Raw genomic sequence first — 22,837 nt, 5'->3', positions numbered from 1 at the left:
CTCTACATCTTGTTCTGTGTCCCATTCTTTGCCCATCCCTTGCCTCCCTGCATCAGCCGAGGCTTTATGGGCGTTACCTTGCTCTAAGTGCATTACCTTGCTTATTTTGTCTGTAGTTACAACCCGGTGCATAGTAAGCTTATTGTTTCATTAAATGTATCATTTCATTTCTGTATTATTTGATATTAATAGTAAACACGACGGTTCTTTCCCTTGTGTGTGGAGAAAGAAGCTTCTTTTTCTTCTTCTCAGCTCTCTTCCAAAGGATCATCACCTGCACTGAGGCAGAGCCGACGAAACGTAACTGGACTGGGGGGGATGGCGGTAACTAATCTTGCTGCATTTCTCCCGCTTGCTTATCTTTCTTCTTCTTTTTGTTTTCTTCTCTCTGTCCTATCACCATTATGAGAATAGAGCTTAGGAGGTTGTATGGCGTTTGACCTCGTTTGTGTCTTATTCTCGCTCTTGGGATCGTATTGAAACCTCTCCCGAGAGTGGATTGGGACAGCATCCCCACACTTGGGGGGGTTGCAGGTTGGACAGAAGCACCTGACCTCACACCTGCGTGGCCGCAGTTCTCATGGCATTCAACAGGAAAGCCCGAGGGCTGGACTGGCAGGAAGATTGTGTTGTAAAAGGTCAACACAGCCCTACAGGGTTGTGCAAGGATGCTCTCATTTCACGGAGGGCTGGATCTCCCCATCCCTTTTAGCTAAGATGGTCAATAACCCCGATTGCCACTGCACCCCACCAAGCCAARCCTGTTCTGCTTTGCCTCTCCTCATCTCAGTTCTGCCCATCTTTCCTCCATCTGTCCTGCTGTAACCCCCAGCATGGTGCAGCTTTGCCCATACCCCATGTCCCAGGCACAGCCCAGTTGCTCCTTTAGCACTGGGCTACACTGTGACGTTCATGGTGCTGCAGGGCAGCCATAGGATCTGTCATTGTGGTCGCCGTGAGGTGCCATAGTAAAGGGGGCTGTTGGCCAGCTTCAGGGCAACAGTGCCCAGGGTCTTAGAGCTCACATGGGCCTGGGAAGAAAATCTCTCGTAGGCGAAAGAAGCTGCATGAACACAGCCTCCCTACTGCCCTCCCTTCTTCCTGCAGGATGTACTGCAGGGCCCCACAGGATGCTGCCTGTAGCAGGTCATATAAATATAAGAGGCATTGCAGCTGTAAGTGCAGACACAYTGCTCACCCCCATGCTGCAGATGTTGAGTGGTTAGGTCTTGTTTCCTGCYGTGAAGAGAGCCTGAAGCCAGAGTCGTGCCCTTTGCCCATTGCTTTGCTCCAGCTAGTAGGTGAAAACAGGCAAAGAACAGGACATTGGAAACAAAAAAAAATGCTGTTTCCAAAGCCCTAAGTCTTTGCTTGCCCAAGGGAAGAAGAGGAGGGAGGGGAGACAAGAGAGAGAATGCAGGTAGGCAGTGCGGTCAGAGCTCTTTTGGAGAAATGAAATATGCTAAACATCCTTATTGGACTTCAAAACTGCCTTTGGAGTGGAGTAGAGAGAAGTTCAATGCTGGGACACRAACCATCTGCAGCATGGCCAGGTCTCGTAGTGCACAGTGATGGCCTGACTGCCCATGGGAGCAGCCCTGAATTCCTCAGCACTCACCTCTGCTCCAGCTCTACACTGGGGTCAGGGGCTCCCACCGGAGGTTAGTTTCAGGGCACAGTAGGGTTTCCTGTACCAGTGGGAATAGCACAGACGTATCGTGCAGAATATCCAGATGTGCAGAGTGTGCAGGGCTGGAGACACCTCAGACAGGGCAATATCCTAGGAAATGTCCTGTGGAAGGGAGACTCACCTAGCCATGGTGGCTTTGCATCAGGTATAAGTAGTACTGTATTTTGTGAAAGCAAGGCACTTAAACCTAATGCATGTGCATGCAGGTACCACAGTATGTTTTATTAACTGATRGTTGACCCTCAGCAGGGAAAGTTCCTGGAGCTCCCAGGTGCCCTCAGATCTCCTATGGCCTCCATCAGCCTCACATGGGCCAGCAGCCCTGCATGGGCACAGGGCCACAACCAAAGAACTGACGTTCCTTCTSGATGGAGCCTGTAGCCCCCTTCCCTCTACACTCTACCAGAGCCATCTGCTCRGGGCTGCTGCCTATCAGGATTTCACCCTGACCTTCCCTGTGGAACCAGAGGTAATCTGGAAGGAGCCATCCTGTGGGGCTCTGCTTTGCCCTCTGCAGAAGGCAGAACCAGTCGTGTTGCTCCTACAGTCTGTTGGATGAGAAGACACTTAAAGAAGTAAGGGAGGAGACCCAGCAAGAGGTTTGCRTTAACGTTCAGATGGCTTTCCTGTCACTGTGGTCACAGCCCAGAAGTACCAGGCAGAGTCCTGAGGGGGCAGGTTGCGCAGGGCCAGAAATGCCTCAGCCTGAGGATTATCCCAAGAGGCCATTGCTCGACCCTCCACTGCCGGCATGTATCCAACAGATGAGGAATCTGAGTTGATGTAGGAGATCCACTCAGGTCTGTTGCCAAGGGACTGCCGGTACCAGCCCACAGGAGGTACCCCAAAACTAYAGCCAGATCCATGGCAGGAGAGGTACAGCATCCCCAGGGGCTTACAGCCCTCCACCAGCCTCCTCCAGCTGTATCTGAACATGAACCCCATGAACAGGGAGTGCAGAGCAGTGCATGCACACCAAGGGAGCCTTGCTTGTTCATCACGCACTCTGGGGTCCCCTCTCCTGGGACATGGGCAGCTACAGTCTGCCCTCTACCCGGTGAAACCCACTGGCACTGGAATATCTCCAGGCTGCCCTCCTTAAGGCTGATGTTTTTAATTTTTCTTTTCTTACAATATCCCCAGTTGCCCGAAAGCCTCCCTCTCCCAGATACAGCACCCCCTCCCCAGCAGGGAAAGCAATCTGCATGGGAGAGCATGCCCAGCGTGGGAGCAGGAGATGCTGAGCTCCGTACAAGGCGTGGGGCCTCACAGGCAGCCCCAGCCCACCCAGCCCAATGTTCACTGCCCATCCTGGTCACCTCTCACCAGCTGGTACCACCATGAAGAACCAGGGCAGGAGCCAAGGCACCATCCTGGGCAGCATCATGCCCTGCCCAGTCAGGGGCTGGGGCTGGTGTTGGTATTGACTTGGCCTTGGTATTGACTACAGACCTCATACTAGACTTTGTGCCACTGATCACAGTCCTCTGAACTCTGCCATTCRGCCAGTCTTGCATCCGTCTCACTGTCTACTCATCCAGTCTGTATTTCTCATCTTGCCTATGAGGACATTATGGGAGACAAAAGCTTGCAGAAGACGAGGGAGACAATATCCATTGCTCTCCCTTCATCTACCCAGCCAGTCATTCCATTATAGAAAGCTATCAGGTTGCTTAAGCATGATTTCCCCTTTGTGATTCCATGCTGACACCTCCTGGCTACCTACCTTCTTATCCTTCACGTTAGAGATGGTCTCCAGCATGAGCTAGTCCCTCCTTCCCAATGATTGATGTAAGAGTGATTGATCTGCCRTTCCTTGGATCTTCCTTCTTGACATTTTTGAAGATTGGATTTTGAAGATATGCTTTCTTCCTGGCCTCARGCACCTCTCCTGATTCCATGACCTTTCTAAGATGATCGAGTGTGGCCTTGCAATCACATTACCAGCATCCTCAGCAACTGGGGATCATGGTGCTGAAAGGGCTAACATTTGGCTGGCTGTGTGTCAGCAGGGAAATCCCTGTGCTCTTAGCACTGCTGCCTAAGAGCCCCTGCTCTGGGGYCCAAAMTATGTCCTGCCCCTYARTRAGAGCAGGARGGCTGTGGGGAGCAGATGAGCMCTCGTCTGATCCTGRACTGCCCTGTAGAAGGAAAGGAGAGAGGTGAAAGGGGTGAGGGAAAAGCCCCTTTCCCTGAGAGCAGCTGAGAGAAGTTGCCTGAGGCTGCCTTGGCACAGCTTGGACACAGAAGGTAGGACCAGGCAGGAGCAGGTCCTGAGGGCTGTGGGGAAAACTGGGCCAGCTGGGTGTTGCCTGAGCTAAGGTCTGAAGATAGTCTTTCAGTCAAAGACTGAAAATAGTCTTTGGTCCCCAGTGCTACCAGCCAGACACCGAGCAGCCCCCATCATCATCACTGATTCTTTCTTGTCCCCTACATCTCAGGGTCAGGAGATGCCTATGCAGAACTGTCTTGCCTCATGGCTTGTAATGCTGTTTATCACTTGCTTGTGTATTTCTTAGCCCCTGATGCTGAGAAGGAGACTCAGCCAGGCACAGCATGGCCTCCGGGCTGCTGGCCACTGTTGTGCAGCAACACTGGTATCTGCAGCTCCAGCTGCCAGCAGAGCGGAGAGCAGCCCCTGCTGTGGAGCAATGATGCAGCCAGGGGGTAACTGCCCCCCAGCTGAAAACTTAAAAGTTCAGAAATGTTGTGGATTTCCTTGAGAACCACTGGTTTCCATGTGAGGAACTGGGGAAAGCTGCGAGTTTCTCATGTTGTCTGCAACCAGCCCTATGGTCGTGCCCATCTCTTGTCAGAACCTCTCTGTATGCATAGAATCTTGGAGAAATATAGGGAGGTTCTGGGATGCGAGAAAAAGTTGGAAGGAAAAGGAACATGTCAAGGGTGAAAGCACTACCAAAGGCGGAGGAAGAAGAGCCTTTCCCCTCCTCTGCTGTGCTTGGTGATACAGATTTTGCACAAGTTTAAATGGAGCTGCTGGGGTCCCTCCACCTGGCAGAGGGAGAAGGACAAGGAGGCAGGGCCAGGAGGCAGACAATGGGCAGAGATGTGTCGAAGAGCAGGTCTGGCACGGGGAGCAAGGGCTGTGAGCAGATCAGTAGTGCTTTTCTCTTGCTGCACTCTCCTGGTGGGTAGTATATGCAGGGGGGAGAAACATCCCTTCACCACTGTGCTTCTGAACGCACAGTGATAYATTCCACTGTCAGCCACGGCTGTGTCCTCCATTCGCAAGGTGAGATTTGCCCTGTAAATCACATCCCCTCGGTCTATATCTGCCCAGGTGGTGAATTTCCCCTGGGTGAAGCGGGCACCGCTTTCAGTGAACTGGGCAGTGCCCAGCAGGTACTTGAGTTCCCTGCTCCCACCAATGTGGTACCAGGAGAAGGAGGGATTTCTGTCTGAAGTGGTGAAGTTGCAGATGAAGGAGACGGACTGCTTGACTGATACGAGCAGCTGGACAGCCGAGATGGGAAGGAGCTGGTTCTGTGCAGCAACTGTGGGAGGAAAATAAGGCTGCTGCAGTTGCCCATTTAGACACTGCCTGCTGTGCTCTCCCCCACTCCTCTGTCCATTACTCCCCACCTTCTCCCCTTCCACTACCCCTGTTGCTCCAAACACAAAGGCTGCGAGGGGGCTGAGTTGGTAAAAGGAACTTGTCAAGGGACCTGGCTTGACCTGGCTTGGAGCTACATTTCTCCCCACAAAKAATCAAGGTAGAGCTGATGGCTCCATTGCAGCCCTCAGCCAGAGAGTGCCAGGCAGGATGAAAGGTCTACAGGTCTGTTCTTCYCCATGAAATGCAAAGGAGGAACCAAGGAGAGAGTCTGCCTGGACCAAGATACTCTCAAGGGTTTGTGCTGTGGAAGAAATCCCTGAAAGGTGGTCAGAGTTGGGGTCTACAGTGCCAGTTCCCAGCAGAGCTGAGAGTGGCTCCAGCTCTAAACTGATGCTATATTGCAGCCTATTTTCCCGTTTTTTTTTCAGGCTTTTCCTGGCAGTTGTTGGTTTGTATGTGAGAAAGGAAGGCTMTGCATGTTCCAGCTCATTTGCAAACAGCCCATGGTCCTGGAGAGCTGGTTTTCAGTAGTTTTTGATGGATGGAATGAGGCCATAGGGTAAATGTGAGAGGACAGAGGATGCCAGACAGGGAAAATATAGTGCATGCAGCAAAGGAGAAAAATGCCAGAACTAGTAAATGCAGAATAAGGGGATAAACTCATAAGGGATGAAACTCTCTGTCTCCATGCAGGTGACAAATTTAACTACTCCCCAGAATCTGCAGGGTCAGCATCTGCATGACTGGACAGGGGAAGTGGCAGAAAGCTTTTGAAGGGGACAGTGACTCAAATGCCTCTGTCAGGCTGGTACCCACGAGAATTTACAAGGAGATCCATGAGAAATATTGTGATGCTGGGAAAAACTGGAAGGAGGGGTCCCACCTTGTCATCATCACCTGTACACTGCACTATACCCCCAAAGCTGGACCAGAGACAAGTGGGTGAGTTAGGTCCCGAGTCCCAGGGATGATGTCTTCATAGTGCCTCTGCCCAGCGTGACACTCACCGAGGAGAAAATAGGCAGTCGCAGACCGCAGGACACTCGACGGCGTCATTGCCAGCAGAGCTCTGAACGATGCCTTGTCTCCACAGAGATGCCTTGGTGCTGAAGGGTTACTTCTCTGTGGGGATCACTGTGCTTGATTCTGCTAGAGGGAGGGAAGGAGGGGAAAGGAGATGGGAGGAGGGGAAAGGAGATGGGAGGGAGGGATCTGGGCCAGTGGGCGGTGATGAGAAGATAGAGAACAAGGAGGGGCTCACGGAGCTTCATAGGACTCTCCCAGCCCCATGCACACAGAGACCCCCAGGCGCTGCACCAGGGCCCATAGAGCCTCACTGGGCCCAGTGCACACGGAGGCCCTGGGGGGCCACACACAGGCCTGTAGGGCCCTCCTGAGCCCATGTGCATGGAGACCATGTCTGACATCGCCAAGGCCCATAGGACCCCCTGGCCCCGTGCACACAGAATCCCCAGGGCTCCACAGAAAGGCCCATAGGGCCCATCCAGCTCCATGCCTACTTAGGCTCCAGGGGGCTGCACCAAGGCCCATAGGGGCCTCCAGCCCCGTGTGCACAGAAGCCATGGGAGACCACAAAGAGGCCCTTAGGTTTCACCTGAGGCCATACAGAGCAAGCAGGGGGCTGCACGTGGCCAGGAGGCCTTCCCTGGGCCTATATGGAGACCACAGAGTGTCATGCAGGGCCCGTAGAGCCAGCCCAGCCACATACGGGGCCCTTGAGGGGCCGTGAGGGCTCATCCAGCCTCATATGGAGGCTGCAGAGGGCCACATGGAGCCATAGGGCCCACCCAGGCCTGTGCAGAGGCCATGGGTGGCTGCGCAAGGCCTGTAGGCCCCACTCGAGACCATACAGAGTCCCTAGAGGGCCACAGGGGCCTGTAGGACCTGCCCAAGCCCGTGTGTAGCTGGTGGGTGGCCAGATGGCACCYGTAGAGTCCACCTGGCCCAGTACCATACCTGTGGGTGGCTGCGTGGTTGTGGGGCTTGCCTGGACCCTTGCAGAGACCATCGATTGCCGCACAGGGCCCATAGGGCCCACCCGGGATTGCATGGAGGCCACAGAGGGTCACTGTGGGCCCACAGGTCCCGCCTGGGCCGTACAGAGCGGGAAGGGGCTGCTCAGGGTCTGTAGAACCTGTCAGTGCCTGTATGGAGCCCACAGAGCCCCGCAGGGCCCACTCAGACCCATACAGAGGGCGTGGGGAGGCCCCACAGGGCCCGTAGGCCTGTACGGAGCACGAAGAGGGTCGTGTGTGGCCCATAGAGTGCACCCAGGCCCATATGGAGCCTGTAGAGGGCTGCATGAGGCCTGCAGGGCGCACCCAGGCCCATACAGGGTCCGCTGGACTCTGTGCCGGGCCCAGTAGGGCCTGCCTGCGGCTCATACTCTAGGCCATGGAGGGCCATGAGGGGCTTGTAGGGCCCACATCAGCCTGCACAGAGCCCATGGAGGGGCGCAAGGGACACATAGGGCCCACCCGGGCTAATGCAGAGCATGTGGGGTGCTATGYGAGGCCCATATATCCCACAAGGACCCATACAGAGCCTGCAGGGCTCCGCTCAGGGCCTGTATTGCCCTCCCGGCCTTGTATAGAGCCCGCAGGTGGCCCTATGGGATCCAAGGAACTTGCCTGGGCCCATACAGAGGAAGGGCTGCACGGGGCCAGGGGGGCCTGACCGTGCCTGTTTAGAGCCTGCAGGGGGCAGCACAGGGCCTGTGGAGGCCACCTAGGCCCATAYGGAGGCCATGGGAAGCCTCTCGGGGCCTATCAGCCTCCCCGGGCCCATACGGAGGTCACAGAGGGCYGCTCTGGGCCCATAGGGCCAGCCTCAGCCTGTGTGGAGCAGGCGTGGGGCTGCTCAGGGCCATGGAGCCTGTCAGAGCCTGTACAGAGCCTGCAGAGGTCTGCGTGGGGTCCGTAGAGCTCTCCTGGGCCCATACCGAAGAGGGYCGCACAGGACCCATAGGTCTCACCTGGGCCCATACCGAAGCCACAGCAGGGAGCGTGGGGCCTGTAGGGCTCACCTAGGCTGGCAGTACGCCTCTGTGCACASTGGGCCTCGGGGACCCTACAGGATTTCGTGCAGCCTCCTTGGACTTCATGCGCATTGGACCCTGGGGGCACTATGGGATTTCATGCRGCCTCCCTGGGCCTCTGTATGCAGTGGGCCCTAGGGACCCTACGGGCTTTCGTGAAGCCTCCCTGGGCCTACATGCGCACTGTGTCCTGGGGGCCCTACATGTGGCTTCCCTTGGCCTCCATGCACACTGGGCCTCAGAGACCCTACAGGCATTAGTGCGGCCTCCTTGTGCCTACCTGTTCTCTGGGCCCAAGGGCCCTAAATGCTTCCGTGTGGCCTCCTCGGGCCTTCGTGTGCACTGGGCCCTGAGGGACCTATGGGCTTTCGTGCAGCCTCCCTGGGCCTTTGTGCACACTAGGCCTGGGGTGCTAGGGGCTTTTGTATGGCCTCCCCGTGCCTCCGTGCACACTGGTGCACACTCCATGCCTCTGTGCACACTCGGGAGCCGTACGGACTTTCATGCGCCTCCATGGGCCTGCCTGTGCACTGGGCTGTGGGGGCCCTACGGGACTTTTGTGTGGCCTATCCAGACCTCCATGTGCACTGGGACCCTGGTGCCTTTAAAGCTTTCCTGCGGCCTCCCTGGGCCCGTGTGCGCACTAGGTCCCAGGGACTGTATGGACTTTCATATGGCCTCCATGTTTGCCTCCATGTTTCATATGGTCTCTGTTTGCATTGAGCCTGGGGGCCCTGCAGGTTTTCATGCAGCCTCCCTGGGCCTCTGTGTGCACTGGGCCCTGAAAATTGGGGATCAACTGGCTAAGTGGGAAAAGGTTCTACCATGTCCTGGCGAGGTTACCCCTATGACAAACCAGCCTCAGCAGCCTCCAGGTGCCAAGTCCTCTACCACCGTAGGCAGGGGCAACCCACCATCGCAAACCTTTCCACCCAGACAGGAAGCAGAGCTACAGGAAGGATCATCACCTACTGCCAGGGAGCTGAGACCATACATGCTCCCACCAGCCATATAAACACAYGTGGAACAGGCTTGCGGCTCTGCAGATATTCCAACTGTGAGATGCAGGATGTAAAGAAGGTAGGGCAGGGTGGCTGAGGACCTCATGCGGAAGCAAGGCAGACCACAGATCCCTCTCTGGGTCTTCCTCCTCTTCCAGAGCCAGCTGTTAGAAGCAAGTCCGCTCTGTTGCTCAACAACTTCACTCTTGAGGACTTGCTTCCAATCCAGCAGGTAAGCAGAAGCCAGTGAAGCCTCTGGCTGGGACCCAGGGATCTGACTGGGATAATATTTAACCACTCAACCCATGGTTGGATTCAAGGCTCTGGGCAACCAAGCTGCATCCAGGGTGGCAAGTATGAGACAGCAATGGGGAGGCAACTGAGTAAGCAGCACATTGGGAGCCCGGGAAGAAAGGGTTGAGTAGTTTTGCATAGTTTTCAGTTTCCTTTGAAACAAGCCAGTCATTCCCAAAAGCAGGAACAATGTCAAAAAAGAGTTGCTTGTTTTTGTCTCCAAGACTCCAAGAAAAGTTGCTCTGCTTAGAGAAATTAGAAACTATGTCCCATTAAGTTGAAAAATGTCCAGTTGCATATTCTGAGTCTAATTTCTTAGAGGTTCACTGCTAAAGTCGCTGAGCACTGGCTCAGCCTACATGTCATGCCTATTCTGAGTGCCACTGACCCCAAGTACCATGGGGGACCATAGAGGACAAGGAGAAGACTGGGCCTGTGCAGCTTCTTTCGGACATCTCCGTGCCCAGTGGCACATCAACCCCTGGCTGGTGACAGCTAGCTCATTACAAGGATGTTGCTGAAACCATCCAGGGTCTGCAGAATGTTGCCTGCTCTGTACTTTTCATGAGCCCAAGAATGTAGGCCAGCTGAACCAGGGCACAGAGATCTAACCATGGGGTCCTAACATGGGGCAGAGGACACCAAGCATAGACCTCATGAGAAGCCAATCCAGAGAATAACTGGGACATGAGCATGGCTAAGGGAACCCAGGAGCCCAAGCCTAGGCTTCCTCTGCCCTGGAGAGGTCCCAATAAAGCCCCAGGAGGGGGTGAACCCCACATTGAGGGTACTCTTATATTGCCATTTCCTTTGCCCTGCTGTCACCCTAGGGTGGCTGCACCAGGAGCTGCTTCACAGGAAAGGGGCCAGAAAGGCCCTAAATCCCTGCCAGGCTGCACAGAATGGGCCAGGAGCCCTGCAAGACTGTTTGGATCAGGTCCAGACATCACAGCGTGTGAATCCCTCCTGTTTAACCTGGGCATTAGCCAGGTACCGTTCCCCCACTAAGAATCCTGCCTTGAAGGTAAACCAGGCTCTCCCCAGAGCAACTCCCACCCTACCAGATGCTCTCACATTAGCCCTGCCCAAGTCTTCAGTGGAAGCTTTGAGCCTATWGGAATGAGCTGTGTGTTTTGAGCTGGAGACACAGCATGGCGGTAGGGAAAGGATCCCCCTCCCCATCCATCTTTTAGTACCCCCAGCTCAGACAGGATGCCACACACATGTCAACAGATATAGATGGTTTAATCTTACGTCCTTATCTTGCAGCTCCACATAAGGAAAGCTTTGTACAAGTGGCAATGTCACTTTTATCTCCTGTCCCCTTCCAGGACACTGAGCTCTGGACCTTGCACCCTGCCCTAGAGGTGGCTGCCCTTGAATAGCATTGCCAGGGCTGTGACTTGCAGGTTCCTCTAGAGGAAGCATTGAGGCCCAGCAGGCCACAAGATGAGCCCTACTCCAATTTGTGCTTTAAATGTTGCATCAAATCCCCTAAGCTGGAGAAGGACTCGCAGCCTCTGCTGTAGCAGCTGCACAATTGTCCAGCAAAGCTGGAGGCTCTGCAGGCTGTGATCTCAGGTGTATCCAGGGCAGGTGGCTTTTATGTGTCCCTGGTGAAGCATCTGCAATTGGTAGGTTGTCCCTCGGGAGCATKTGACGCTGAAGGGGCTGGTGTGTTTCAAGGGGGTTGTGGTGTCCTCGCTGTGGCAAGCAGTCTGTGTAGCACCTCTGTCCCTTRCCTGGCATGCAGATGGGAGCCAACTTCTTGGCCATGGGAGTTAAACTGACCATGTTACCCCAGACTTGGGCTTGGAGGAACATAGCACTGCCCAAGGGAAGGGAAACGCAGTCATCACAGAGGGTCCATAGGCACCTTGCCCTCTTTCCGCAGCCCTGCCTGGCACCCGTCCTGCGCTGCTCAGCTTCTTCCTGCACCAGGACACAGGGCAGCATCTTGCACTGCAGGAGGCCAGGGTGGTTGCAAACCCAGTGGATGCGTCCAGAGGGGATGGAATGCAGCTTGGCTGAGCCTTATRTGCCGAGGGATTTGGTTCCTCAACCTAATCACTGATCCCGGTTACGTCCTCCTGGTGCCCTGTGCTGCCTGTCCCCTCAACARCATTGGCCCTAACACTGCATGGGAATGGAGGCTGCTTGGAGGGCTGGTTCTCACAGTTATTTGAAGACATCTCAGAGAAGGCATCAACCATGGCCATGCGGACAGTCTCTGTCAAATCAGGGACGTTCTTTGGACTCAAACCCTGAGTTTCTATCTTGGGAAGTATTCGGATGGTGCATGTCCCTGGAGAGACAAGGGAAAAGCCAGGAAGGTTGTTAAGCAAACCCATCAGGACCCAGGTCCCATCAGCATCCTCAGCTGGTGGCTGCCTCCCCACAATTCCTGTCTCAGAAAGACTCCTCCAGTCCCTGTTGCGCCCCATCCATGGTGCCATTGCTACCCTCAGGAAATGGTGCTCTTGGTCTCTCACTTACCAGGAAGGAATTTCTTATCCTTGGAGCTGAAGAAGTTCCCGTATGGGGAGATCACGACGGGTATAATGGGAACCTGTAGGAGATGGAGGATCAGGTGCATCTTCCGTCCAGAAGATGTATCTTCCATACATCTTCCTTTCTCTTTAGGTAACACCCAGGGGACTATAGCTCCCACCCGGCCCCAGGATTCAGCAAGGCTGTCCCCTCTCTGCTCAATGTTGTGCCCATTCCAGGGCATTAAAGATCCCTAGGGCTCTMATCTCCCGTACACCGCATGCTCAGCCCATCCAAGCATACTGGGTGAAAGAGGGTCTTACCTGAGCCTGCACGGCCAAGTGGAAGGCCCCACGTTTGAAGGGCAGCATGGATTTGTCCTCGTTCCTGGTGCCTTCAGGGAAAATCCATACTCGGAACTGCACAGTACAGAGAAAGGTAGGAACATGGACCCCAGTTAGCAATGCCTGCCCTTCCCCTGGGACCAGAGTACCCTGGGATGCAGTTTGTACCTCTTCCCTGCACCTCCCCAGGCTTTCCCTGCATTCTTGTGTTGTTCCTCCACTCCCCTCTTCTGCTGGTCCCCCTTACGTTCTCATGCTGCATGGTCCTGGCGGTCTGGGTGATGACATCAATAGCATCTCCTGTTTTCTGGCGATTGATGAAGATAATGCCACTGAGCCAACAGGCCCACCCCACAGTGCCCATGTACATGAGCTCCTTCTTGGCGATGGGCACACAGCGATTGGGCATGATCTCCACCATGCCTGTGGGATGGATAGGAGAGGATAAGTCTCTTGATGGCTTGAGGGTGCCTGCTCTCATCCAGCTTGGAGATATTTCCCATTCTCCCATCTCACTCTTACAGCCCTGATCTCCCATCCCACCATCTTTTCTGCTCCGTGCCTACTGCACTGCCCTGTACAAATCCAGGGACAGAGAGTGAGCCCAGAGTGAGCCTGGTCTGCTCCTGTGGCATCCCAAAGGTTGGCCATGCAGCAATGAGTCCCCCCTTTCCCATGCACGTACACATAAGGTCAAGGGAAGCTTGGTGATTGCAGACCATCACATAGGGCCCCTTGAGGTTGAGATGCTCAGATCCCAAYACCCGCATCTTGATGCCAAAGCAACGTTTCAGGGGCAGGATAGCAGCACACAGGATCCTAGGGTAGAAGAACATGTGTTGGAAGCAGATCAATGCAGAGGGGACCMTCTTGATTTTTCACAGCCTTCCATAATCACTCAGGTAGGAAAGTGTGATATGAACTGGGTTAAATGTGAATAAATAGTGTGTCCTACAGTCATTTACGACCTCAGCTGTGCTTTGTGGTCCTTTGCTTTTCTAAGCACATTTTTAGCCTGCACCTCTCAGAGATAACCTGGACAGAGGGGTCATCCTGGATTAGCGCTGTTCCCAGGAGAGGTGGCTGGAGTCTCAACAAACGTTCCTACAAAGAGGAGCTTTGGAGGATGGTCTGTGCAGAGATACCCATGGAGACTTCTAAGATGCGGTCTCCAGCTGTGACATTTCCGGTGTGACTAACACCAAGCCAACTCAGGGCGAGAGCAGGAGAGACTCATGCAACACCATGCCTTATGCAAAGAACATCTGTCAGGAAATGAGATAAGCCAGGAGGTGATAAAGTGTAGAGGAGCATGGGGGTGAGGCAAGGGAAAGGACTGCACTTACATAACCAAAATCAAAGCCAGTCATGCGACAGCACCAGCTCTGCCAGAAGCTCTACCAAGGCCAGGGAGGGATAATTATGTTGTCTGCATGTGACAGCTGTCAAGCAAGGGCTTTGCATCAAGACGAGCCATATYGGGACTATATTGGAAGGGATCGGGAACAGACAGGGGGTTTTCATCCATGCTGATAGTAAGGGAACAAGGAAGACTGGATTCACCATTCAGGGAGGGGTGGACAGGAAGGGTGAGGATGGCAGCGCTTGATGAAGGATGACATTGAATATGAGAATACAGAGAGGAATGGGAGGAGGATGTAGCAATGGGATTGCAACACTCACAGTAGGGGCAAAACTGGGAACACTTTCAGTGTTGACATGATTGAAACAGGACATTCTCTGGCTTGTGGCATAGAGACCATCAGCACAAGGGACCAGACATACAGCGGTAAATGCTCTAGAAGAGTCTGACAGCAGCTGCAGGGGACATCACTGAGAGCAAGTCCTCAGCATCAGGTAGGGATGAGAAGTTAGCGGGGAGAGAGGAAAGGTAGCCCAGATGGAGAAGCTGAGTTAGAGATGGTTAGAGGGAGCTCCGTTGTGTCAAAGGATCTCTTGGGAGATGTAGACTCAGAGATCACAGGGATGCAATGCCTGGGGAGAAGCAAAATATAATAGAAATTCCAAGTGGCAGTGCTCCACATTCAGGACTAATGACAGGAACTTGCTCCAAGCCAGAGGCTTTGTGATTTGGAGGCTGCAGGGGAGGAGACAGAGGTGGGCATGCTGCTCSCGAGAAGGATGACAGTGAGGTGTCAGTGGTACAAGATAAGGCAGCTCTGACTCAAGGCTGTGTCACATGGGGTATTTCCACTAAGCCGGAAATGTTCATGCTGGGGCTCAGATCATCTCTGCATGCCAGGTAGAGCATGCGCACATGTATGTGTGCATGGCAGGGCTGCAGAGAAGGGATGAGGGCAAGAGACATGACACAGTACAGCAGATAACATCCGATCTTTGAACACACTCCTGCCAAGGGCCCAAAATACATCAACACAAATACATGATTTCTTGAGCTTGGCAAATATCACAGGCTCAGACACCTCTCACTTTGAATAATTATATATCTTTTTGTATACTATCATGTTCAGAAATCCAGTAATAAAGCTGTAAAGTCTTTGAAGTACCTAGACCTTCCTCCTATGTTACAGTGATGTTATCTCCACTGCCGCCACTCCCTGGGAGTGCAGCTGACAACTCTCTGCTGCAGAGCAGCACCAGAACAAGACTCGCTGCCACACAGCTGCAGCGTGCCCAGGAAATGATGTTACGGAGAAATCCTGAAGTGCTTCAGCTAAAGCTCCGTCCCCAAATTTCCCCGTGAGAAGATATGGCTGCGCTGCCAGGGAGCTGGAAAGGGGTGTGCATGTGCTAATGGTAACCTGCTAATGATTATCACCGTCACCTTGCCAACTCCACACATCTGTCACCCAACTGATGACCCCAGCTTTGTAATGAGCATGAGTAATTGTTGTACTGTCTTGTCCTCCAAAGATTATCTGGTCTAGACATAGCTGGCAACCTCCTTCCTGGTTAACCCTCTCTCATAACACTGTGGCCAGCACCTCTTCACCACATCAGAAGAGGCAGATGCACCCTTCACCGCTATGCAGACATAACCAGAGCCCCACTGATGCCCTAGGGCTGAGAAATGGACCGCATGGATGCAACACATAGTCTTGACCATAACATGCCTGTGGGTATGCCCAGGGCGAGAAAAAGCCTGTGTCCACAAGACAGTGCAACTCTTCCAGCACAGCTAATCCCCAGGTACCTTCGCAAAGGAAACACAAACCCAAGCCATACTCACTTCATGTTCTCCACGGTACGTCCCCGAAGAGCAGCATAGGGGGAGAGGAAGGTTGCCATAGCTGCAACCCAGCAGTTGAAGAAGGCCATCTTGCAGAAGTACTGGACAGTCACACTGTATTGGTAGAGCAAGAAGGCTGCGAAAGGGAGGAAAAGCAGCAGCCCTTGGAGCAGGGCCACCTCCATCTCACTGTCGAGGCAGGAGGATTCTGGGGAGCTCAGTCAATGTTCTCCAGAGCACGACAGGCTGAGCATGAAGATGCTGAGCAGCGCGGCAGATGAAGGGGTTGTATCAGTGTGTGGGCGTTCTGGGCTGGCCCGGGGGAAGGACCTGCATGTCTCCTACTCTGTACAAAGGCTCGAGGATGGACTGGCTCAGGCTGGGGCAGGCACATCAGCTGGAGTGGGTGGCGAAACGTGGAGGTGAGACAGCACGGGAGATCCCGGGTCACTCAGAGACTCATTGCCAATAAATGCTCGGCCGGGTGATTAAAAGCCATTCCAATGACTTCAAGCTGATAGAGCCAGCTCTGCTGCCCAGAGAAATGCTCACACATCCCCTGTGCTCCGCCCCTGCCCTGAGGACACAGACTGTGAGCACCGATGGGTCCTGGGCAGGCGTGTGGAGTGCTAGAAGATCAGGACCTGGTGTCCCAGGATCCACAGGGATCCTCAGCCCAGGAAAAAGGGGGTAACTCAGGAGGCCAGCCTTGAGGGTGCTGCATCTGGTCCCTGTCCATCGCTCTGGTGAGCTGTGTTGCAGCTCTTCGTTGGCATGTTAGTTTACATGCAACSCTCACCTTGAGGATTAGTGGATTATCGGTGATTACCCTCCTGATGCTGCTTACACCTCCTTGCTCCCCTATCTGGATTGCAGGAGCTCTCCTGCTCTTCCCCTGCCAAGATCCAGTCYGTCCTTGCCCAGGCAGTAATTGCACAGGCCTGGGTCCTGCCACCTGCTCTCTGCCCGTCCTAGTGCTGAAGGAAATGCCACGTCTTGCCCCAGTTGGCAGCCAGGGCTTGCATTGTGCTACATGTTTGCTTAGGTGTAATGAGCGTGCACAGGGCTGTTATTAGCCTCTCCTGCCACTCTAATGCTTTCCACTGGGCACAGAGGATTCGGGACAGTTCTGGGTTGTTTTGCGGAAGTTTGGAAACTCGGCCCTTTYACTTAAAAAGCAAATGTTTGTCATTGCAGAGACATCTGCCTTGGCCTGCCAGCAGCATGGCCCAGCTGCCAGGACTGCWTCAGTCCCCAAACCCTGCCTGGGGACTGGGGACATCCAGGGGCTGCTGCCCAAATAGATCCAGTCCTCTCCAGCCATGTCAGATGCATCCTGCTATTAGCAAAAACACCCTCTCCGTTGCCTTCCGTGCCCAAGACCGCGCTTTCCTCCTGCAGCTACCCTGTGTCTCTTCTCATGTGGATTTGAGGAGATTTGTCTGTGCTCCTGATTGTGTCCTCCCTGGTGCTGATGCTCTCTGCTCACTCAGGTGGACCATGCTCCAGTTCGACCAGTGTGACCCAGAGAGGCCTCCCTGGTTTCCTTCTGCCCTGGGTGTTGCAATCCCCATTCTTTCACCCTTCCTCCATTCCTCTTGTTTGAGCTAATATTGGCACATCTTGAGGCCACCCTTCCTGCCCATCCCATCGCCGYGTGACTCCATTCCTCCTCCTTCCCTTTCTGCCCATACAGACGCAGAAACTTTGGCGCATTAACCTGGTTTTCCATGAGCTTGAGCTCTTGGTGTGCTCCCAGCTGGGTGGCATGAGCCTCCCTACAACCACCCTTGTGTTACTGCCTCTCTTTCCAGGCTCCGGGACATTCCCTCAGCAGGGTGTGGAGAGCCTGGGCTGGGGACACAGCAGTCGGGGGGTAGCATGGCAATATCCAAACGCCATCTGCACCCACTCTCTGCCATTGCCACCATGCACAGGGGGGACACTGACAGCTCTATAATCTCAGGRCCCACATTGCTCCAGCATCTGGATCAGGCAGCGGTTCTGCCCAGGCTTGAAGGGCTCACAGCCCCGCTTCATCCCTGCTGCGGTGGGCTTGGAGAGAGCTCTGCACCCAGGCACAAAGGCAGCAGCCTGGGTAATTACAAATGTTTAATTAGTGACAGCATGGAGCTTCCTTCACAAAGCAAATGGATTGCAGTTAATGTGCTGCATTAAGCTCCCAAGGAACTAATGCAGACCAAGGCCACCTGAGTTGGTGTCCAWATCTCCCAAGGGGTCACAGCACAGCCCACAGTGAGCCTGTTATGCAGAGTCCTCCTGGCCTGGCTGCAGGACCTGTTCAGGTGGGACCGGAATGTCACTGCTGTCCTGCTGGGGATGGGCTGACTGTTCCCCACTGCAGAGCTGCAGCAGAGACGCTGGACATGGAGTCAATGCCTGTCCCATCCCAGGCTCATGCAGTCACCCAGGTTCAGCAGGAGGCTCCAGACAGCTGAGGCTGGTGCATTTTGGTAGGTACTCGCACCTCTTTCCGTGGGTGTGATGGGGCAGTGCCTGCAGCAGCTGCCKTTGCTCTGGCAGCATCTTCTGGGGCCAGGCGCTGGGACACGCAAGAGAAACCCTCTCTGCAGGCACAGAGCTCACAGCCTGCCCTCCTCCAAGTCATAGTACTCTGCAAAGAGAAAGAGGTGCCTGGAGCAGTCCTGTCCAGCATCCCCAGCAGCCAGGCCTGCACAAGAGCCACCCGGGACTCAATGGAGGGAGGGAGCAGGGAAGGCTCCGCAGCTGGGATCTGGAGGACACACTGAGGGCTGCTTTATGCGTGGAGTGGGTAGAGACCTCTCCGTGGTGTTGATGTGCCCTTACCCGAGGCTGGCGGGACATTGGCTCCCACAGTCCCTGTAGCGCTGGGGGGTGGCGGGGGAGGCACCGCACTGCTGGAAAGGATCGAGGACAAGGGTGAGCCCTGCCCCAGCATTGCTCCAGCCTGGGCTGGAGGTCCAGTTGCACTGGAACCTTTACAGACAAACACGGGGCCCTGCAGCGGGTGGCACAACGTTACTCACACCTCCCCATCCTTGACTGCTGAAACTGGGCCCAGGTAGCGTACAGCAGCTGGCCTCGGAGCCTGTGCTGGTGCCAGGACTGGCCAGGCCATGAGGGCACCGGGACCGAGGCGGGGGACATAGTGATGGTGGAACACCACTGCTTCCTCTTCCCCATCAGTGTTCCAGGGCATCGTGGTCATCTGCAGAGAGACAAAAAGCAGAGTTTTGTGTGGCCCCATTTGACAGTGCAGCTCGCTCCAGCATGCACAAGCCRTGCTGGGCTGAGATGCTCTCCCAGGGCCTGGCGCGGTGGGCTCCATCCCACACAAAGCAGGAGAACATCCAGGCTGCAGCCAGAGCTGAGCCGGCTCCGAACAGGAGGGACGTCAGGATGTCAGCAGCATCCTGGGGGCACCAGCATCGTGTGCAATCCCAGCTTGTGGGGAGACAGCACTTCCTGTTCTCCCAGGGGAGAGCTCAGCCCTGCAGAGGGGACCTCTACGTCTGCTCCCATTTTTTCTCCCTATGCTGGTGCTATGGGGCTATTCTGGATAGTTTTCAGATTGAGGCAATTCAGCAATGCTGTTCGGAGCACGGCTGCAAGGACACGCACTTGAGTAAGGGTGGATGTAGAAGAGAGCAACCCCAAAATGGGGTCCCTGAAGCAAAGCGATGCCATAAAGACATGATCACCCCAAGTCAAGACCGCCTGCTTTAGGTGTAGCAAAGTCACCACTAAGGACAGAGTCCTTGGAGAGCCTTGGTGGAGAAGGCATGTCCACCTTATGTCCCCAGTATTATCCAGCCTCCCTGATCCTCTTACCTGGGCAGACGATGGAAATGGCCCCAACCCAAAGGACATCAGTGCTGACACGGCCAGACTGTTCATCACCACCTGGTGCATTTGGGAGTTTTGAATCATCATCAACTTGATTAAATCTGTCAGAGASCAAGGGGCCCTGTGTCAGAGAGGGGGGAAAGCAGGGCAAGCACACGAGACACACAGCTCAGCAGTGGTCCCCTTGGGGCTGTGACAGAGTAGCAGAGCCTTGTCCCTGTGCCCACATGGTGGGAGCTGAGCCAGAAGCTCCCAGGTGGCTCAGATGGCATTTTAAGATGATTTTATCTATATAATGCTTTAAAATATATGCATTTCATATATATATATATATTTATGAGATTGAACATCTGGTCTGTCTTGCTGAAGACTGGTTACGAAAGATGATTAGTGGTGCGGGAGACATCAGACTCTCCGCCCTTTCTGAGAATTGCTCTGGCAGCTCCCAATAACTTGGCAAGTCTCCTGATTACCTCCAAGCGAGCGCTGGTGCCTGTGAGCTGGCACCAGGAGGGAGCATGGAGCAGGAGCCAGCAGCAAGCCCAGGGCAAAGCGCAGTGCGCAAGGAGCACAGTGGGTCCACCCTCAGCTGGGAGAGCTCTACGGATGGTTGAAACCTCCTCTCCAAGTGTCTGTGAATTGCTGGAGGAACTTTCTCCATGGCCCTCTGCAGCACACTGTCATGCTTGTGTATGAGATCCATGAGCGTCCATTAGCTGGAGCCCTGGGAAAAGGAGGCCTCAGCATCCCTGTGCCCTTCATGCAGCAGCTACATCCCRACGTGTTCACCTCGCTTGTCCAACTCCTGAATGCCCATCAGGAAACCCGTCCCRCCAGCAAAGAGCATGACAGCACATCTTGGGAGGTGGCTTTAGCTCGGAGACCAAGCAGTGAGGAGGGAACAGGCCTGAAGCCAGGCATTGATCCGGGAGGAGGAAACATGCCCAGCTCTGGCTGCTTCTTGATGGATCCCATCCATCCCCAAAGGCCATTGCTGTGACGATCCAGCCCCTTCTGCAGGCCTCTGACGTGTCTCGCAGGCACATCACGTACCAACATCTCCCCTTCTCCAAGGGACAGCAGAATTGCTTCATCTGCCTGCAGATTTGAGCTTCTTGATCACATCACCGGCGGCTCTCAGCTCCAGGGCAGCAAAGCTTTGCTGCAGGTCCCATAGCACCCTCCAAGAGCACATGGTTATTGGACTCACCTGGGCTTCACCCCATGGTGTCTTCCAGGGACCACAAAAGCTCCTGGCTCTTTTCTGTACTCGTTTGCTCCCTCTAAGGGCTTTTTGGATGCTGTATTGGATGAGTTTAGGAGAAATCATTGGAGAGAATCCTTCTTTACTTCTTCTTGCCATGTCACATGGCCTCTGGGCTGGCACATGTCTCCTCTGCTCACAGCTATGATGTCCAAGGAGCCTGGATCTCCCTGGCTTCCTTTGGTAAATGTGAGGGGAGACTCACACCTTCATGAAATGGGATTTCAAAGGCTGAAGACAGGTGAACTTCGAAGAACAGACAAAACTGTCTGCCAGGAACAACCTCGTGTGCCCAGAGTCAGCCCAAACTTCACATTTGGCAGAGCCGCTAAAAAAAAAGCAAATTGTAGGAAAAAAAAAAAAAAAAAAAAAGGCTATTGAAGCACAGAGAAGCCGTCTCTGCCAAGAACGTGGGCCACAGAGCACCCACACACCCATGTCAACACGCAAGAGACAAGCAAGAACGGTGAGTGATGAGATCCCCCAGCCCTTGTCTTGTGTTTCGTGGTGTGGGGGTTCATGAGGACACTAATCATCCTCTGCCCCGCAGTACATGATGGGTTTGCTCATGGGCAGGGAGTGGAGCAGCAGAGCCCTTTCCAAAGCTCCRATTGCCATGTTTTGACATTGCAAAATGGCTTGGAGGCAAAGCTCTCTTTACAGCAGCATTACTTAACTCCTAATAAGGCTGGGAAAGAAAAGAGACCAACACAGAAAAGATAGAAGAGTGGGAATGCCACCATCTGCTGTCACGCACCTCCCTGGACACGCTGGGCTCTGGTGGGCTGGGCCAGGGCAGCAGTGGTCCCGGGAAGCTGCTGGAGGATCGTCAGCGACTGCTGGGGAACCTGCAGAGCCCCACAGGGACATGGGCCAAGTCAGGGCCGAGATGAAGGAGGGCTCTCACCTGCCACCCTTCTGCCCTGTCCTGTGCTCCAGGTCCATTTCTCCCATGCATGGYCCATCCTGGACCCTTGTGAGCCTGGTCTGTCTCCTATATCCAGGAGACATGGCTGCATCTCCAGGGCTTACCGCATGGTGGGCAARGTAGGTCCCTTCTGGGGTGTCTGTCCAGGTCCCATCAAGATCCCCTGCTTGCCCCATGTCCATGGCTTGGGCAGGCGATGGGCAGCCAGGGCTGGAGGAGGCTGCAGGCGGGAGCCGAGTGCGTTGCTATAGCTGCTGTGCCTAAACAAACACTCCCTGGAGGGTTGGCCGGGGGAAGGAGCCACCTCGAGCTGGATGTCCCAGTAACAGACACCCAGCCCTGATGTGCTGCTCTCAGCACAGCCAGGACAGGGCTAGATGGTGCCCAGGGGATCTTGCATCTGGAGGAAACTTTCCCACACCCTGCAGGGATGCAACCGTGTGCTCACTAGGGATCCTGCCTTTAGTAGCTCATTAGACATTTTAGTTACTGGGAACCTGGATTAACTTTTGGCAGCTGCAAAACCCTTGTGGCAACCAGATCCAGGGTTTCAGGGATGTTTCTCATCATCATTGCGTGGGAACCCACCACCATACCATCCCGTGGTACTTCCTGGCTCCTCTGCAGGGTRAGACCATGGACATTCTGCCCCCATGTTCATGCCATTGGCAGGGTGACTGGAATTGAGAGCCTGGGATAACCAGATGTCCGACCTGGCACAGTGGACTCTGCCAGTGGGCAGAGGTTCCTGGGAATCATGCCACATGTTCCTGGTCTCCTTACATGGGGGCAAAAATGCCCTTGCATCCCATGGGATGTCTCGTTGAAGACTGTAAGATGAAATGTGCTACAGTCATGATGGGCCAGGTGCCACTCAACATGGATGGGGACAGTCCTGAGCCACCTGCTGTCRTGGTGCCCATAGGTCACCTCAGCCRGGACCTGCTGGATTCCTCCCACTCTGCCAATCACTCAGTACTAGTAAGTGGTCCAAGGTGACCGATATGGAGACCCACGGGAGCAGTTCAGCGTGGCGTGGGGACCGGTGTGTTTGCTGCTGCTGCCATCCCCATGCAGCCGCACTGGGGCAGGGCCTGGCCTTTTGAAACCAATGTTTTATCTTACTGGAAA

At 54.5% G+C, this 22,837-nt stretch overlaps 2 protein-coding genes and 1 pseudogene across 2 annotated transcripts; all 3 read right to left on the bottom strand.

Moving 5' to 3' along the window:
* The window catches only part of LOC112954215, a 13,594-nt pseudogene extending 10,142 nt beyond the window's left edge, over positions 1-3,452 (bottom strand).
* An 8,231-nt stretch (positions 3,453-11,683) lies between these two features.
* On the bottom strand, positions 11,684-15,890 carry LOC112954214 (1-acyl-sn-glycerol-3-phosphate acyltransferase alpha-like). Its single transcript, XM_026047355.1, has 6 exons — positions 15,666-15,890; positions 13,140-13,273; positions 12,702-12,877; positions 12,434-12,529; positions 12,117-12,189; positions 11,684-11,925 (listed from the first exon to the last, which is right to left on the bottom strand). The coding sequence occupies exons 1-6, from the start codon at positions 15,848-15,850 to the stop codon at positions 11,684-11,686; spliced, it is 906 nt and encodes a 301-aa protein (XP_025903140.1). The 5' UTR covers positions 15,851-15,890.
* Positions 15,891-17,790: 1,900 nt separating this feature from the next.
* Positions 17,791-21,888, bottom strand: PRR29 (proline rich 29). The gene is made up of 6 exons (XM_026047354.1): positions 21,811-21,888; positions 21,536-21,626; positions 19,500-19,615; positions 18,695-18,876; positions 18,495-18,562; positions 17,791-18,300 (listed from the first exon to the last, which is right to left on the bottom strand). The coding sequence occupies exons 1-6, from the start codon at positions 21,886-21,888 to the stop codon at positions 18,269-18,271; spliced, it is 567 nt and encodes a 188-aa protein (XP_025903139.1). The 3' UTR covers positions 17,791-18,268.
* Positions 21,889-22,837: the final 949 nt, after the last annotated feature.

The sequence above is a fragment of the Nothoprocta perdicaria genome, unplaced genomic scaffold, assembly GCF_003342845.1.
Source record: "Nothoprocta perdicaria isolate Ctin4 unplaced genomic scaffold, notPer1 scaffold_496, whole genome shotgun sequence".
In the NCBI taxonomy this organism is placed as follows: domain Eukaryota; kingdom Metazoa; phylum Chordata; class Aves; order Tinamiformes; family Tinamidae; genus Nothoprocta; species Nothoprocta perdicaria.
The sequence above is the reverse complement of the archived record's forward strand: the minus strand, read 5'-3'. Positions and strand labels throughout refer to the sequence as shown.